This window comes from Megascapheus bottae, chromosome 1 (genome assembly GCF_031878675.1).
Source record: "Megascapheus bottae isolate mThoBot1 chromosome 1, mThoBot2.hap1, whole genome shotgun sequence".
Classification (NCBI taxonomy): Eukaryota; Metazoa; Chordata; class Mammalia; order Rodentia; family Geomyidae; genus Megascapheus; species Megascapheus bottae.
The window spans coordinates 26,384,284-26,402,003 of NC_143509.1; the positions used below are offsets into that span (position 1 = coordinate 26,384,284).

The 17,720-nt window shown below is 56.0% G+C and overlaps 1 protein-coding gene across 3 annotated transcripts in view; it reads right to left on the minus strand.

Annotated features, from left to right (window-relative positions):
• Positions 1-72: 72 nt before the first annotated feature.
• The window catches only part of Apc2 (APC regulator of Wnt signaling pathway 2), a 28,919-nt gene continuing 11,271 nt past the window's right edge, over positions 73-17,720 (minus strand). For all 3 annotated transcript variants that reach the window (XM_090339273.1, XM_090339266.1, XM_090339283.1), the window contains exons 10-15: positions 17,179-17,274; positions 10,451-10,590; positions 10,075-10,152; positions 9,816-9,932; positions 9,119-9,333; positions 73-8,479 (exon numbers count right to left, since the gene is read on the minus strand). In XM_090339273.1, coding sequence (XP_090195399.1) covers positions 3,487-8,479; positions 9,119-9,333; positions 9,816-9,932; positions 10,075-10,152; positions 10,451-10,590; positions 17,179-17,274 — 5,639 coding nt within the window. In that variant the 3' untranslated portion in view covers positions 73-3,486. The remainder of the gene's footprint in view (positions 8,480-9,118; positions 9,334-9,815; positions 9,933-10,074; positions 10,153-10,450; positions 10,591-17,178; positions 17,275-17,720) is intronic.

Consider the following 17,720-nt stretch of genomic DNA (forward strand, 5'->3'; position numbering starts at 1 on the left):
TGGAAGGCCCAGGAAGCTGGCCCCCACCCTTGAGCCTGCCTTGAAAGTGGAGCAGTGGGTAGCGTAAGCAATTCTACAGCTTGGTTTATTAAAGGTGCACAAAAAGCCAGACACCAGATTGAGTATCGTCTTTCCACCAGACAAACGGCTTTACATTCGAGGGTGGCGTGGAGGGGCTGGGACTATTTACACGACCATTCATACTGCAGAGACCTGGAGGGTGGCACGACAGCCTGGCAGGCCAGCAGGAGCTGTGGAAGTGGTGGCAGAGGTCAGATTAGCAGGAGAGGAAGATAAGGTCGATGTGACCAATCTCTGGAGCCATGGAGTCATCATCAGTCTTGTGACATCAGATCCTTGTTTCCTGGTCCAGTGGCCGCAGGTCCTCCATTTTGGGGCTGGGTGCAGTGTTCTGCAGCGAGATCAGGGCTTGGGAGGGGGGATGGGGACAGTGACTGTGTCCCCAGCTCTGACCTCCAGTGGATTGTCCAAGTACAGCCTGCCACTCTTAAAATTGCTCTCCTGCATGGGCTAGCCTCCAGTCTAGTCTGGTGATGTCTTGAGGCTGTCCCCTCTGTTGGAGGAGGGGGACAATGAAGACAAAAATGACCACTGGACCTAGTCTAGCAGGAAGGGCTGACCAGCAAGTGACAGCCCCCCCCCCCATTTACTGCTATTGGTGGGAGCTGTGCCCTGGGGAGGTCAGGGGCTGTGAGTGGTACAGGCACCTTGCAGTACTACAACTGCTCGTGTCCCCCCACCCTGAGAGGTAGCTCTGAGTTCTCCCCATGGCCCACATGGGAAAACAGGCACGGAGCAGCAGGAGCACTGCCCAAGGTCTCACAGTGCATGGTAAGGGGAGGCTGGGCCCAGGTTTGTCCCTTGTACTTTGATCCCTGGCCTGCAGCTGGGTAATCCAGAAGGTCCATCTGCCACCATTTCCCTAGCACCAGGCCATTTCTAGGAGAGACAGCTGGCCCTTGATGGTTGAGAGCAAGCAAGCACCCTCAGATCTGAGAGTCCACAGGGAAGCTGGGCTCCGGGAGCCAGCCAGTGATGTCCTTAGAAGGGCTCTGGCGAGAAGGAGGAAGCCTCTGCTGAGGGTCGTCCTTCTTGTCCCTGTTGGTTAACTGCAGGCCAGCAGCCGTGTTCGGAGTAGCTCCAGTGGTGAGGGTTGGTACCTGCCACCAGCACTGTCACACAGATTTAGGCACAGCCATATGCTTGTTGGCTTGGGTTGGGCAGAGCCCTGGGTATGACTGGAATTTGAGGTCTTGCCTTCCCTACTGCTCTACAGGGTCCAGGCCTGCAAGGTTGCTTCCCTCTCCTAGAGGAGGGGACTCCACTGTGCCTCAAGAACAAACTCCTCTTCAAAGTGGCTCTTGCAGGCAGTTGTGGCGGCAGATCTGCGTGCCAACCAGCATCTTCCCAGAGCTGGGATCCTGGATGGAAGAGGTCGTCAGCTGTCTCTGCAGGAACTTGCTCTGGGCCAAAATGAAACACAGCCTCAAGTCCCAGGGCAGCGACCCCCACCACCCACAGTGGCTGGGACAGGAGACTGAGTGCCCAGAACACTTAAGATCTGGCTCTCAGGAGACCCTATGTCTGCACCCTGGGTGATCTCAGACACACAAGTTCTAGTCTGCCTCTTCTGCCACATCTGGCCTCCACCCCAAAGGCCTCCTGCCAGGTCCCAGTTTCCCCCTTTGACTCCAGGCTCCAGCTGGGGGCAGGATGCAGGAGGCAGCTCAGCCTAGATCCTCATGCTTTATGCATCATAAATGAGCAGGACAGCTGGGCGCTGGTGGCTGACATCTGTAATCCTAGCTACTCAGGCTGAGATCTGAGGATGGCAGCTTGAAGCTAGCCCAACCAGGAAAGTCCATGAGACTCATCTCTAATTAGCCACCAGAAAACTCAGTGTGGAGCTGTGACTCAAAGTGGTAGAGTGCTAGCCTTGAGCAAAAGAGCTCCGGGTAGTGCCCAGGCCCTGAGTTCAAGCCCTGACAAAAAGTTAAATTAAGTGCTGGGCACAGTGGCTCACACCTGTAATCCTAGCTACTCTGGAGGCTGAGATCTGAGGATCAAGGTTCAAAGCCAGCTGGGATACAAAAGGACCTGAGACTCTTATCTCCAATTAACCTCTAGAAAATGGGAAGTGGGGCTTAGCTCAAGGGTAGAGAGGTAGCCTTGAGCTGAAGAGCTCAGAGACAGCGCCCAAGCAGAGTTCAAGCCCAATGACCCACCAAAAAAAAAAAAAATTAAAAAATGACTGACAAGGGCCCAGAGCATGGCCTAGTAGTAGAATGCTTGCCCTAGGTTTGATTCCTTGGTGCCACATACACAGAAAAAGCCAGAAGTGGTGCTGTGGTTCAAGTGGTACAGTGCTAGCCTTGAGCAAAAAATGTTCAAGGACAGTGCCCAGGCCCTGAGTTCAAGCCCCAGGACTGGCCAAAAAAAAAAAAGACAAAGGCTTGAGAAAAAACCAGCAGGACGTGGAAACACAGCCAGCAGTGCAGCAGCCATAAAGCACAGATGTACCAGAAGTTAGCCACCTCCCTACAGTGCAGGTCTGGGTGCCTCAGCCATTGTGGGGCCTGGATGGGGGGACCCCTAGCTTCCTTCTCTTCTACTATAGCTAGGCCCAGCTGACCTGTCTCCACTTATCCCCAGGACCCAAGTGGGCTGGTGGTCAGCTCCTCCTCCACGATGGTAGCAGGGTCTCTGATAATGGCTGACCATAGGGATGGGGGGTGTGGCTGGCCCCCCAGTGTCCTCACTAAGCCTCTCCTCTGTTGCCTGCATCACTTGCCTGCCCCCCCCCCCCAGTCTTCCCTGAAGAGAGGCGCAAAGCCTGGGTGATGGATCGACCCTCTCTCCCTCCACTTGGCCACCTCCAGAGTGATGACTGTAGGCTCTCTGTTCCACTGTTTGGGCAGGGCCGCCTTCCTGTCCCTCTCAGGCACACCCCTCACCCTGTATTCCCAAGCTGAGAATACAAACAAACCCAGCCAAGCAGTCATTAACAAATTACCGCCTGCCATAATTATAGGCTTGGTGCTGCACAGCAGATGCAGAGGCCCCAGCTGGCAGGCACAACCTCACCACCTTCTGCCAGCCCTTGCCCCACCTCGGATGGGTGCTGTCACCTCTTCGGGCTTGCCCAAGGACCAAAGGGGCTGCCCCGGAGGCTGTGACCGCTTCCCCTGGGTGCAGCTGGGTGAGGCAGCAGCTCGCTTAGCCCCCTGCGTGTGCCCACGGGCCAGGGGGGGAAGCCCCCCACCCCCCGGCAGCCCGCTTCCCTGGGAGCCCCGCAAGGTCTTGCGCTAAGGGGAGGCTGCCGTGAGCTGGGGCCGAGGCTCCGAGGGCCATCGCGGGCGGCCCCTACGCGGCCTGCTCGGGGCATCTACGGGGCAGGCCCATTGGGCAGCCCAGACTGGGCCACAGGACTGGGCAGGAATGTTCCAGAAAGGCCGGCTCAGGCCGCTATTCCAGGAGGCCGGTGGGGGAGGCAGGGGCCGGGACTTTCTCCCCAGCGGAGTCGCGGGCGGGTGCGGCCGCTGCCATGGGGCTGGGCACGTAGTTGAAGGGGGGAACCCGGGCGGCGCGGCTGGGGGAGCCGTGCCGGCTGGCGGGGAAGCCCCCCGCGGCCGGGCCGCCCCCCAGGCCGTCGTGGGCGAAGGGCGCGGGCGCTTTGGCGGGGCCGGGCGCGTGGAGCTCGCCGCCCGGGGGCGCGGCCTCCAGGCCGGGGGACGTGCTGGAGTGGGTCTTGGGCGCGGCCAGCTCCTCGGTCTGGACCACAGCGTCGCTGGTCCGGCGCTCGTCGGGGGAGGCGCCCCGCAGCGGCAGGGCGGAGGCGGGCAGCGTGCTGCGCAGGATGTGCGGCACGTCCTCGTCGCGGATGCGCCGCCAGGTGGTGCCGGGCGGGGGCGGCGGGGTTGGCGCCGACACCCGGGGCAGTGGCCGGGCCTCGCCGGCGCTGCCTCGGCGCGGGGCGGCTCCGGGGGCGCCGTCGGGCCGCCGGGCCACGCTGATGTGCGGCAGCGAGGCGTAGCGCTTGACCGCCTCGGGCGCCGCGGCGGCCGTGCGCACCGGCAGGCGCGATGGGCTCTCGGAGCTGGTGCGCCGGGGCGCACGCGGGCCGGGCCGGGCTGCAGCCGCCGCCGCCGCCACCCCAGGGGACCGCTGCGGAGTCGGGGACTGTCGAGGGGACGCCCGGAGCTCATCGCATCGGGAGGAGCAGAGGAAGACGGCGGGGAGCGCTGGTCGGCCTCGCCGGGGAGAGGCGCTCGGGGAGGCCGAGGCCGTGGACTCCACGGAGGACAGCTCGGACCGGCGGCGGCGCAGCAGGCCCGGCGACTCCTTGATGAAGGTCAGTTGTCGCCGGAAACCTGAACGATCCGAGGACTCGCTGCCACTGGAGCGGGCCGAGGCCATGCGTACCAGGCCCAGGCGACCCCCACGCACCCCTGGGCTCCCCTCGGGCCCGGCCCGGCCCCTGGGGCTCTGCTCTGGGGCTGACCTGGCCAGGGGCGGGGGTCCTCGCCTGGCAGGCCTCTGCATGAACGGTATCCGCACAGGCGACTTCTGGGTCTTGTGTTGCTTGGCCAGGAGAGCCCGAGCTGGTGTCTTGGGCACTGGGGAGGCTGCTGGCCCGGGTAGGGGACCAGCAGTTGAGGTGGCCAGAGGAGATTTCCTGGGCAGGGGCTGGGAGGCAGGAGAGGTCTGGGAGGAGCTGGAGGACGGGGTCTTGGCCAGGCGGGCAGGGGGTGTGGCACTCCTGGGGACATGGCTCAGGGCTGCCAGCTCGGAGATTTTGCCTGGCCGGTGTAGACTACGAGATCGCTGCTGCCCAGGGCTGGGGACCTTGGCTAGAACTTCTGGCTGTGTGGCACCAGAAGCCCCCATCTTTCTCACTGTGGTGCGGGGCACTGAGGCACCTTTGGCCTGGGTCCGGGGACCTGAACTGGGCATATATATAACTGTCCGGCCCCGGAGCACGGCAGGCTCTCTGGACCCAGTTTTCTGAATGCCACGTGGCTTCTCAGCACCTCTAGGTGAGCAGGGACTGTCACTACTTTGCGCTGAGGCTGTGCCCCGTTTCTCTGGCCGTCGGACACTGCCTCCCTCCGCTCGGGCTCCTGTTTGTCGCCCTTTTCTGTGCTTGGAGGGCTGCAGAGTGGAGCTAGCTGACAATCCTGACACCAAAGACAGGATTGAGTCTGACTCTGAAGAGGCCTCCATGGTGGCTGCGGCCGCTGCCTGGTGTAACCATGTGACAATAGAGTTGGCTCCCTCTTGGATGGCTTGCCACTCAACGCTATCCAGGTCAGAGGCTGGATCCAAACCTGCTACCTCTTCACGGCACTGCTGAGGCATGTCTGCTGCTCGTACATTTGGTCTGGCTACTCGGGGCTTACGACGCCGGGGTGCTAATGCCTGGGGCCGCCGCCTGGGCATGGCTGAGCCAATGCATCTTCGTAGTAGCTCCTCTTCTGCCCGTGGGCTCGGAGAACTGTCTTGTCCACCCCTGGGGCCTGGGGCCTTGGGGACTGCTGGCTCCCGGCCTCTTGGACGGCTTGCTGGCCGTTCGGGCAGCTCAGGCTCACTGAGGGAGCTGGCCGAGGAGGTCAGGGAGTAGCAGGGTGGGGTCTCATCCACAATGAGCCTGGGCGGAGCCCGCGGGACAGGCACCGCCGCTGGCGTGGCTTTGGCAGGGACCTGAGCCTCCTTCTTGCCTGCAGTTGGGTCTCGCTTCAGGGCCCTGGGAATGGCAGATGCCCGCCGTGGGGGTGGCCCCGCCACTGGGGGCTCGTCATCAGAATCATAGAAGCAGTACACAGCCTCCTCGGTGGGGGTGGTGAGACACAGGGGCGGTAGGGCCCCGTCCCCATGGGGCTTGCCCTGGCGTGAAGTCTCCTTCTCTGAGCGTGCGCTCGAGGGGCGGCTAAGGGGCAGCTCCAGTGCTGCCCGGTTCCGCCCAGTCCCCCGGGCCTGCTCTGTGCTCTTACCAGCACACCCTGATTTAGGCCGGTGCCCAGGGGCCTGCCTGGCAGGGGCTGTGCGGCCTGTGGGTTTTTTCCTATCTGCCAGCCCATTGGGCTGGTCCCTGGGGGGTCCCTGCAGTGTCTCATCACTGAGCGAGGCAGCGCTGGAGAAGTTGACAGGTGTACCCTCGGCTGAGTCGCTGCCAGAGTCATCCTGGGTTGGGGCAGGTACCAGCATGTAGACGGGCACCGGTAGTGCCCGGTGGCCAGGTACCAGTGCCGAGGCCACCTTCCGGAGCTGAGCAGGCACAGCGGCCCCCAGACATTCACGCAGCAGCTCCAATTCTTTGTCTGCAGCCTTTCGGGTACGAGAGCCAGTGGCCACAGGACCTTTGAGGCGGCCCCCAGCTTCCTCCCGACGGCGGTGGCCCCCACCCCCGCCCCCTGTGCGTTCTGGACACGCAGGCGGCTGCAGTCGCAGCTCCACATCCTGCTGCACGTACAGTTCGTGCAGGGCCAGCGCACTGAGGCTGGAGGCACAGGAGAAGTTCTCATCCGGCTTCTCCACGGTGAAGCGCACGCTGCCTGCATCCAGCTCAGATGGTGGCTGGCAGCGTTCGCGGCAGTCAGCTATATCCAGGAAACGCTTCACGTAGCTCTCCCACTGCAGGCTGAACTGGCTGGTCTCAGGCTGGCCTGCTGGGGCTGGTGGCGTCTTGCTGCGACTAGGTGGCATGGTCTGGCCAGGACTGTCAGGCAGCTCACTGGGGCTGACTGTGCCACTGCCCAGCCCGCTGCAGGGGTCACTGGGGATGGAGCTGGCAATAGATGGGCTCTCGAAACTGCCCAATGAACTTACTGAGCTGCAGCGACTCAGTACCAGAGGTGTCTCTTGAACACAGTTCTCGGAGGAGCTCGATGGCGTGGCATCCTCTGTGCCCAGGCCCCGGCTGCAGCCCCGACGGGGTGCAGGGATGGCCACCGGCAGAGAGGTTGAGCCAGGCCCTCTCCACGCCCCGTCCAGCTCCATGTCTCCAGGGCCAGCCTCCTCTAGCTCCTCTAGGGAAGAGTCACTGTCATCCAAGTTTCCGCCTTCACTGGGGCCAGGTTGGCCGGTGGAGGACAGCGAGGACAGTGAGCTACAGCGGGACAGGGACAGTGGCCCATCCTGTGCCACCAGCTTCTGAAGGACCTTGCTGGCCACAGGCAACGGGGCAGCCGCCAGCTTCTCCGGTGCCTTGTTTAGACTGTCTGCAGGCATCCAGGCCTGTTTTCGGGCACTCAGGGTGGCCCCAAGGCCACCAAGGGGCCGTGTGCCCACACTGGCAGCCCCATCAAGCAGTGGCACGTGCTGGTAAGTGGGTGACAGCTTGATGGTGCGCACGTGACCATCGGTGGCAGCCACAGTGTCCTGGGCACGTGGCTCCATCTTGCTGCCAGCCAGGTCAAGGTCGAGCCGGCTGGGCCGGGTCTGACTGCGCAGTGGGTGTTCAGCCAGTGAGGCGAGCGGGCAGGGCTGCATGTGTTCCCTGGGGCAGTACCCGTCACTGGTGCTGCCACTGTTGAGGCTGTCATTGGACAGGCTGGCATGGGCCGCCTTCAGCCTCAGCAGTGGGTGTGCCCGGCCACTGGATTCCCGCCGTCCACCCTCGGGGCCCCGGCACGGAGAACAGGACTGAGCTCGGCCTTCTCTCGGTGCTTCTTGTCCAGGGTCTCCTGAACTGAGGCTGAAGCTGTCATCTGATGACGTGTGGAGGGCAGAGATGTCCTCTACCAAGCGGTCAATTCGTGCCACGGCCAGTGCCAGCTTGGCTTTGGCCTTGGCTGCCACGGCTGCCTCCCCACTCGCCTCCTTCTCAGCTTCCAGGCCAGCACGGCGGGTAGAGGGGGCGCGGGCCAGTGCCTGGCCCTGAAGAAAGTTGCTTCCCAGAAACAAAGACAGCACTGCGGGGCTGGCAGGCTCCGCCGTGGCAGCAGCGGCCAGCGATGGCGCGTCGTCGTCATCGAAGCAGCCTGAGTCGGAGGCGTAGTCCTGGGCCAGCCCATCCAGGTGGCGCAGGGGCGGGAGGGGCTTTTTCGAGGCAGCTTCCGGCTCAGGCTCAGGCAGGCCCTGCTTCTCCAGGTGGCCAAGCGTCTGTGCCAAATGTCGGGTATCCAGCTCGGCCTCCAGTGCTCGCTGCTTCCTCACATATAGACTGGGCATGCAGGTGCCCGGGGAGATGGCTGTGGCTGCTGCCTGGTACTTGGCCGGCCGGTGGGCCAGCAGGTTGCGCAGGGCCGCTGCACTGCCCATGGCAATCATTTTGTGCTTGGAGTGCACCAGGTTGCGAAGCATGCCCACGGCGCCCAGGTCCCACAGCAGCTCCTGGTCGCGGGGACTGCGGGCAGACAGGTTCCACAGCGTACCACAGGCGTTGCTCACGATGGTCAGGCTGTGTGAGGTCAGGTGCTGCAGCAGTGTCTGCAGGCAGTTGTGGTCTCGGAGTACCTGCCTGGGGGGCACAGAGGGTCAGCTGCCACACCCAGTCCTCCCCCCCCCGCCCCTCCCCTCCCCGGAGAGCCCGCCCAGAACACACCAGGGCTAAGACAGCCACATCTCAGCAAGTAAACATGTAGAGCTTGGGGAAGGAATGAGTTTCCAGAAACACGAATCCGGGCTAGGAATGGAGCTTAATGATAAAGTGCTTGCCTAGCATGTATGAAGCCCTGGGGTTCGATTCCTCAGTACCACATAAACAGAAAAGGCCGGAAGTGATGCTGTGGCTCATGTGTTATCCCTGAGCATAGAGAGGCTCAAGGGACAGAGCCTAGGCCCTGAGTTCAAGCCCCAGGACCAGACAAACAAAACAAAACAAAAAAGAAGACATCGATGGCTAGCAAAAAGCTGGAAGTGGAGCTGTGGCTAAAGTGGTAGAGCACTAACCTTGAGTGGAAAAGGCTAAGGGATGAGCCCAGCAATAATAAATAGTAAGTATGTGCTCTATTACATTTGGAATAAATTTCTACTGAAAAAAATAGGGAAACAAGGATCCCATTGAGAGGAAGACCATAAGTGGACCGGAAGTGTCCAGCTCAGAACACTGCCCTCCCCCCTCGCTGTGCAGCCCCTCTCTCCTGGGCCCCGGGCTGACCTGTAGTCCTCCCGGGTGGCGATAAGACTGGATACATTGCGCAGGATGCCCCCTCCACTCTCAATGACGGCCAGCGAGTTGCCCTGGCAGCGGTAGGTCAGTGTGTTCACCAGGAAGCCCAGGGCACCATCCACCTGGCAGATGGCCGCCTTGTTCTCCGTGCTGTGGGCTGACAGGTTCCACAAAGCACTCAGCACGCTCTTCAGGGTGGACTCCTGTCCGTGGAGGGAGGGATGGTGTCATGTGGCCCAGCCCCCGCTGGAGACGGGCTCACGCAGTAAGAACCGTAAAGTCACCGTGCGCTGCTGGCTCACACCTGGAAACCTAGATCTGAGGATTGTAGGGCAATGCCAGCCTGCGGCAAACCAAGTCCACAGGACTCTTCTTTCCAAGGAATCAGCATAGAGCTGGGGGTGAAGATGTGGCTCGAGTAGAAGAGCAAAAAAGCTCAAGGAAGGGCCGGGAGTGTGGCCTAGTGGTAGAGTGCTTGCCTAGCACGCACGAAGACCTGGGTTCGATTCCTCAGTACCACGTACATGGAAAACGCTGGAAGTGGTATTGTGGCTCAAGTGGTAGAGCTCTAGCCTTGAGAAAGCCCAAGGACAGTGCTCAGGCCCTGAGTTCAACTCCCTCACAGGGCCGGTGCCCTGCACAGCCGCCATGGCGCCTCTGACCCCCCCCCCCCTGCAGTGCTCACCTTGGAGGCCCGCAGAACACACTGCATCAGGGCCGTCATGCTGCCCACTTCTCTCAGCACCTTCTTGCTGTTCATGTCCGCCCTCCATGACAGATTTCGGAGGATGCTGGACACCACCTGGGTGGGGAGGAAGACAGCCTCAGTGGACCCAGTGTCTGGCTTTATGGCAACCCCTCACCCCCAGCAGCCCCTGAGACGAGACAGTGGAGGAGGGTCACATGGCAGAGGCGGTAGGCCTGGCTCCTGCCATGCCCGGTACCTGGTGCAGCTCCTCACTGTCCGAGGCCAGCTGGGCTACGATGGCCTCCATGCATCCCCGGCGAGCACACAGCGTGGCCTGTTAGGAGTCATGCAGACAGTCACAAATGCAGCAGGGGACAGGGACCACGCCAGAGCCTGCCTCCCTCCTCCCTGCAGAGGAGCGATGGTGACACTGCTGTTCAGATGAGGACACCCGTCAGGCCCAGGGGACTCCGCTGTGACAAAGCCTGGCCAAGGGAACCCAGCACAGCCCCAGCCTTCTCTGGGCTTCTCTGGGGCTTCGTTTGCCTGTCTACACATGGGGAACATGGCCCAGGGCCACGTGCAGGCTGGGACGAGGTTGATGGCCCGCCACCCTCTCTGTCTCTGTGTACCTTGTTGGCGACATCTCCGAAGGTCAGGTTGGTGAGGGTCATGCCCGCGTAGCGGCGCAGGGCCAGGTTAAGTGGGTCCTGGGTCATCTTGTGCATCTCATAGTCTACCTGAAGTAGCTCGGCCACTGCCTGCAGCCCACCTGAGGAGACCAGGCCAGGGTACACACAGCTCAGAACCCCTTGCCGCCTTGAAGGCATGGCCACCACCCACTCATCTCCTTTCTCCCCTCAGCTTGGTGCGCTCTGGCTCTGGCCTCTGGGCCTTTGCATACGCTATGCGCTCCTTGTCCTGTGTGGCCAGGCTCTGGCTTCCCTGAGAGACTGCAGTTTGCTGGGCCACTAGGCAGAGAGCCTTGTCCCCCACAAGGGTCTACAGAGCTCAGATCAGCCCACGGGCTACTGCCACGCCCACCCTGCACTCGCCAGGGAAAGGAAGGCTTTATTTTTGCAAAAGACTGAATGTGTTGGGCACTAATGGCCCACTCCTGTAATCAGCTACTCAGGAGGCTGAGATCTGAGCACTGTGGTTCTATGTAAGCCAAGGCAGAAAAGTTTGTGAAAATCTTCGAGAGAAGATTTTCAGAAGTAGAGCTGTGGCTCTAGTAGTAAAGTGGCAGCCTTGAACAAAAATGCCAAGTGAGCTGACATCTGTAATCCTAGCTACACAGGAGACTGAGATCCGAGGCTCACAGTTCAAAACCAGCCTGGGCATAAACATCCACGAGACTCTCCAATTAACTACAAGAAAACCAGAAATGGTGCTGTGGCTGAACTTTAGAGTGCTAGCCTTGAACTGAAGAGCTCAAAGACAGTGCCCAAGCCTCATGACTGACAATAAAAAATCACCAAGTGGCCCTGAGTTCAAGCCCCCGTACCAGCACATACACACACACACATACAAAAAAATAATGCAAGCTGGACACAGTGGCTCACGCCTGTAATCCTAGCTACTCAGGAGGCTGAGAGCTGAGGATCATGGTTCAAAGCCAGCCCAGGCACTAAAGTCTCTGCGACAATTATCTCCAATTAACTACTAGAAAACCAGAAGTGGCACTGAGGCTCAAGAGGTAGGGCAGTAGGCTTGAGCTGAAGAGCTCAGAGACAGCACCCAGGCCCAGAGGTCCAGGCCCTGCGACCAAGAAAAAAATAATAATAATGCATGTAGCAAGGGCTTTTTTGTTGTTGGTGGGGATGGTGTAGTTTTGTGTGTGGGGGGGGTTGTTTTTTTTTTTTTGTCCTTTTAGGGGGGAACACAAATGGAGGAAGGGCCAGGCGCAGTGACTCCTATAATCCTAGCTACTCAGGAGGTTGAAATCTGAGGATCTTAGTTCAAACCCAGCCTGGGAAGTAAAGTCCATGAGATTCTTATCTCCAATTAACCACTAGAAAACCAGAAGTGGGGCTGTGGCTCAAGGGGTAGGGTGGTAGCCTGGAGCTGAAGAACTCAGGGACAATGCCCAGACCCAGAGTTCAAGCCTCATGACCCACCAAAAAAAAAAAAAGAAAGAAAGAAAAAAAAATGGACGGGGCCGGGAGTTTGGCCTAGTGGTTAAAGTGCTTGCCTAGCATGCATGAAGACCCGGGTTCGATTCCTCGGTACCACATACATAGAAAAAAAAAAAGCCAGAAGTGGTGCTGAGGCTCAAGTGGTAGAGCTCTAGCCTTGAGAAAGTCCAAGGACAGTGCTCAGGCCCTGAGCTCAAGCCCAGGACTGGCAAAAAAAAAAAAGAAAAAAAATGGAGGAAGGAAGAATGAACAAATGCAATCATGGTATTTATTATACACTCTGTGGAAAATGAACTGTGCAACTTGTGGGCAGAAACAGGAGGGGAAAACTGGGGAAAAGTGAAGGGGTGATGTTATCCAAAGAAGAAATGTGAGCCAGACACCAATAGCTCACACCTGTAATCCTGGCTATTCAGGAGGCTGAGATTTAAGGATCACAGTTTGAAGCCAGCCTGGGCAGAAAATTCTATGAGATTCCTGTCTCCAATAAACTACTCAGAAAAAGGCAGAAGTCAGAGCCATAGCTCAAGTGGTAGATTACCTGCCTACCAAGCCTGAGGATCCAAGTTCTTTCCTAGTACTGCTAAAACAAGCCAGAAGTGGTGCTATGGTTCAAGTGGTAGAGTGCTAGTCTTGAGCTCAAAGAATCTCAGGGACAGTGCCCAGACTCTAAGTGTAAATCCCAGGATGGGGAAGGTGGGGAAGGAAGGGGGGGGATACTCGTTTCCATATTAATGAAACAGTAATCCCTCTGTACGTCACCTTCATAATACCAATTTTTTTTTTTTTGGGTGGTTCATGGGGCTTGAACTCTGAGCCTGGGTCCTGAGCTCTTCAGCTCAAAGCTACCACCCTACCCCTGGAGCTACAACCCCATTTCCTGTTTTCTAGAGATTAATTGGAGATAAGTCTCACATTCTTTGATGCCCAGGCTGGCTTTGAACTGTGATTCTCAGATCTCAGCCTTCTGAGTAGCACCTGGCTCATTTTTGTTGTTGTTGTTTGTTTTTTGTTTTTTTTTTTTTTAAATAGTGCCCACATACAGGGTGGACAGTCAGTGAAATGGAGGGAGAGCATTTTCAAGCTAAGCATAGAGTTCCTTTTCTGCTTAGCAAAGATGACAGAGGCAAGTTTGCTCTTTCTCAGGATAGATAGTAAAAACTGCATATCCAAATCTTTCAAAATGAGGTCCGGGTAAGTAATCGTAGCTACGTGGGAGGGGGACATCTGGAGGACTATAATTCAAGGCCAGTCCAGACAAAAATAAAAAGCTGGATGGAGTAATGAAAGCCTATCATGCCAGTTTCACTGGAGGAGTAAATTGGAAGACCACTTAAGTATAAATAGCAGAAATACAACTGAGGCAGAAAGCTGCCTAGCAAGTACAAGGTCCTGATTAAAAACCCATAGGCAGGTGTGGTGGCTCACGCCTGTAATCCTAGCTACTCAGGAGGCTGAGATCTGAGGATCACAGTTCAAAGCCAGCTTGGGCAGAGAGTACACTTAATGGCTTAACGGTAAGAGTGCTCGCCTAGCATGCACGAAGCTCTTGGTTCCATTCCTCAGTATCAGCTAAACAGAAAAAGCCGAAATTGTCACTGTGGCTTAAGTAGTAAGTGCTAACCTTGAGCAAAAGAATCTCAGAGACAATACCCAGGTCCTAAATTCAAGCAGAAACAAAATGAAAACATGATAGAGCACTAGTCCTGAGTGAAAAAGCTCAAGGATAGCACCCAAGCTCTGAGCTAAAGCCAAAACAACTGATACCCACCCCCCCCCCTCAAAAAAAAAAGTAAAATAAAGCTCTGGGTCTGAGAATGTGGCTTAGTGGTAGAGTGCTTGCCTAGCATACATGAAGCCCTGGGTTCCATTTCTTAGTATCACATAAACAGAAAAAGCCAGAGCCAGAAGTGGTGCTGTGGCTTAAGTCTATGCAGAATGTTAGCTGTCTACAGGGAAGAAATGGCCCCCTCCCTTGGCTCTCTTCCCCAGCATGCTGGAAATCCCTGCCCAGCACCGGTAACTCTGGCCACTGACATGCCTGGGGGCAGTGGGAGGTCCCCAAGATTGAGGTCACCTCTACTTCCGCTGTGGCCACACCCCTCCCACTATAAAATCTCTCTCCTCCCACCCTAGGGCCTCTTGCTCTGCTCTACTCCATCTTGGGTGGCTTGAGGTCTGCTCTTTCCCTCACACAATAAACCCTCTTCTCTGTACCATGTGGAGTTTCCTTTCCCTACACCCTACACTAGCCTTGAGCTCAGGGACAGTGCTCAAGCTGAGTTCAAGCCTCAGGACTGGCAAAAAAATAAAAATAAATACATCCAAGAGACCCCCATCTCTAAAATAACTAACGAAGAGCCAGACAGAGGTGTGGCTTAAGTACAGTAGAGTATCTCACAAGCTGAGCTTGTATAAGGTCAAGGCCAAACCACATGACTAGCAAAAAAGGGGCGGGGGAGTGGAAAAGAAAGCCACATCTTGGTAGCAAAATCATTGTAGCTCCAATGCCTACATGCATACAAAACAATATTTATGGAAATGAACTCCAGGAAATGTAAATAGGTTTATCTTTCCTTCCTTTTTTGGGGGTCTGTCATGGGGCTTGTACTCTGGGCCTGGGCATTGCCTTTTTTTTTTTTTTTGCCAGTACTGGGGCTTGAACTCAGGGCCTTGTCACTGTCCTTGGACACTTTTTGCTCAAGGCTAGAGCTCTACCACTTGAGCCACAGCACCACTTCTAGCTTTTTCTGTGTATGTGGTCCGGAGGAATCGAATCCAGGGCTTGGTGCATGCTAGGCAAGCATTCTACCACTAGGCTACAATCCCAGCCCCCATTTCCTCTTTTCTTTGAAAATTAAAAACAAGTCATGCTGTTGACTCATGCCTGTAACCCTAGCTATCTAAGATCTGAGGATCACAGTTCAAAGCCAGTCTAAGTAGGAAAGTCCATGGACTCTCAACTCAAATTAACCACCAGAAATCCAAAAGTGGAGCTGTGGGTCAAAGTACTAGAGCACTAGCATTAAGCAGAAGAGCCCAGAGACAGTGCCCAGGACCAGAGTTCAAGCCCCATGATTGACCCTCCCCCCCCCAAAAAAAAAAATCATGTGGACCTGCGTCTAGGAGGAAACCAAATGTTCTGTATCCTTCTATAACAAAAATGTAATATAAGAGACTGGTGCTAGTGATTTATAACCTTATAGCTACTCAGGATCAAAGTTCAAAGCCAATCTGAGCAAAAATGTCCACTCAACTCCTTCTTCAATCAACTATCAAATGCTGAACCAGATATATGTCTTAAATACTGGGTGCCAGCTAAAACAATCAAGCCAAGCAAAAGCTTGAGGCTGTAAATTCTAGCCAGTACTGACACCAAAAAGAAAACAAAACGAAACAAAACAAAAAAACTGTATAAAGGCTTAAGATCAAAGGAAACAACACTGAACTTCGTTCCTACCTTCCTGAACCATCAAGTACTTTTGTTTCTTCCTGTTGGCTTAACCTATTCTCCTACTGACGGACCCTTATTTTTTTGTTGTTTTTCTCTTGCCAGTCATGGAGCTTGAACTCAGGGCCTAGGCACTGTCCTTGGTTTTTTCCCAGGGCTCGGGCTCTACCACTTGAGCCACGGCACCACTTCAGGCTTTTTTCTGTGTATGTGGTACTGAGGAATCGAATTAGGGCTTCATGCATGCTAGGCAAGCACTCTACCACTAGGCCAGGTTCCTGAGCCGCTCTCTTTTGATTTTCTACATCACGATTCTAAGGTGCACAACATTGCCAAATACCCTCTCAAAACCCTTATTCTAGCCAGGTACTAGTAGTTTACACCTGAAATCCTAGTTAATGAGGAGTCTGAGATCTGAAGATTGCTGTTGAAAGCCAGCCCAATTAACTGCTAGAAAACTGGAAGTGGCCCTGTGCCTCAAGGGATAGGACTGTAGCCTTGAGCTGAAGAGCTCAGGGACAACGCCTGGGCTCAGGGGTAGGGCTTGTAGCCCCGAGTTCAAGCCTCATGACCCCCCCTCCCACACACACACACAAAGCTCAGGGACAACACCTAAATGCTGAGTGCAAACCATAGGATCGGCACAAAATAAGTTAAACCTTTACTGCAATACTGCTCTCAACTTCAGCCTTTTTTTTCCTGCTCAGCTTAGACTTAATAAAATGCCCTTCTCTGGCACGTGAGATAGCATCTCCCTTTGTATATGAGACTGGAGGTTGACAGACTTCTCAGCCATTAGCATTACCTGCTCAGGTTTCCATTCTTTTCTGTTTTTCTTGCAGTGCTGGATGAACATGGAATCCTCGTGAGGAAGGGGTGCTAGGCATATACTCCAGAACTGAGCCAAACACTATGATTTTTCATTTGTACATGTACACACACACACACACACACACACACACACAGTCTAAATCCACCCACCGGCTATGATTCTGTATATTCTTCTTTGTTTTTTGGATACCAGGACTGGGGCTTGAACTCAGGGCTGGAACATTGTCCTTGAGCTTTTTTTTTTTTTTTCCTCAAGGATAGCACACTACCACTTGTGTTCCACATCCAGCTGTTTTGGGTGGTTAGTTGGAGATGACTCTCTCATGGACTCTCCTGTTGGGTCTCACTTTGAAGTACAGATCTTAGCCTCCTGAGTAGCTAGGATTACAGGTGTGAACCAGCAGCACTTGGCTTGAATTTTTTTTTTCCATTCCTTGGGCTTGAACTCAGGGCCTGGGCACTGTCCTTGGGTTTTTCTCAAGGCTCAACCACTCAAGCCACAGAACCACTTCCACCTTTTTTTTTTCTGTGTATGTGGTACTGAGGAATCCAACTCAAAGGTTCATGCATCCTAGGCAAGCATCTACCACGAGGCCATCCTCCTGCCCTTGCCCTTATATTCTGTCCACTATCTTTTCCTGAGCCCTAGAGCAAGTCCAGATGAAAGCATGCTCTCTGAGCACAAAGCCTATAGGCTTTAGGCTAAATGAGAAATACAGTAGAGCAGAGTACAGCTCACAAAAATAAGATAGCTCAACTGCTGCAGGCTCCCGCTCTGGGACAGTGCATGCACGCACACGCACGCACACACATACACGTGCGCACGCGCGTGCACAAAGTTAATGCAGTCTCTCTTCCAAAGCAGCTGAAGGGTCAATGTCCTAGACGGCTACGAGGCTAGAGGAGGGGCCCGGAAGGCGGGGGCCTAGGGGATACTTACCTAGCTCATTCATGGCACGGCGATATTCCTCATCAAAGGACAATTTCATCACGGCACAGGTGGCCTGGCAAATCTGAGGCTCCATGGGAACAGGAACTGTAGGGAAAAGAACCAGCTCAAAATTCCAATCCTGAGGATGCACCCCCCCCCGGGCAATCCCCCAAATTCCCCCCCAGCTCCAGCACAAGAGCCTCCTGTTGGGACATTTTCAGAGCAGCTGGCTCTCTGCTGCCTGTTGCCAGGCAGTGGTGGCTCACACCTGTAATCCTACCTACTTGGGAGGCTGAGATCTGAGGATCATGGTTGAAAGCCAGCCCAGGCAGGAAAGTCTGAGATTTGTATCTCCAATTAACCAACCCCAGACTGAAAGTAGAGGTGTGCCTCAAGTGGGAAACCAGGAACCTTGAGTGAAAAAGCTAAGAAACAGCGGACCAGACTCCAAGTTCAAGCTCTAGTACTGACACCAAAAGAAAGAAAAAATGAATAAGGCAGGGGTAGCAGGGAGCCCATGAGGATTCCCCACAGAGCTGGTGGGAGGCCAT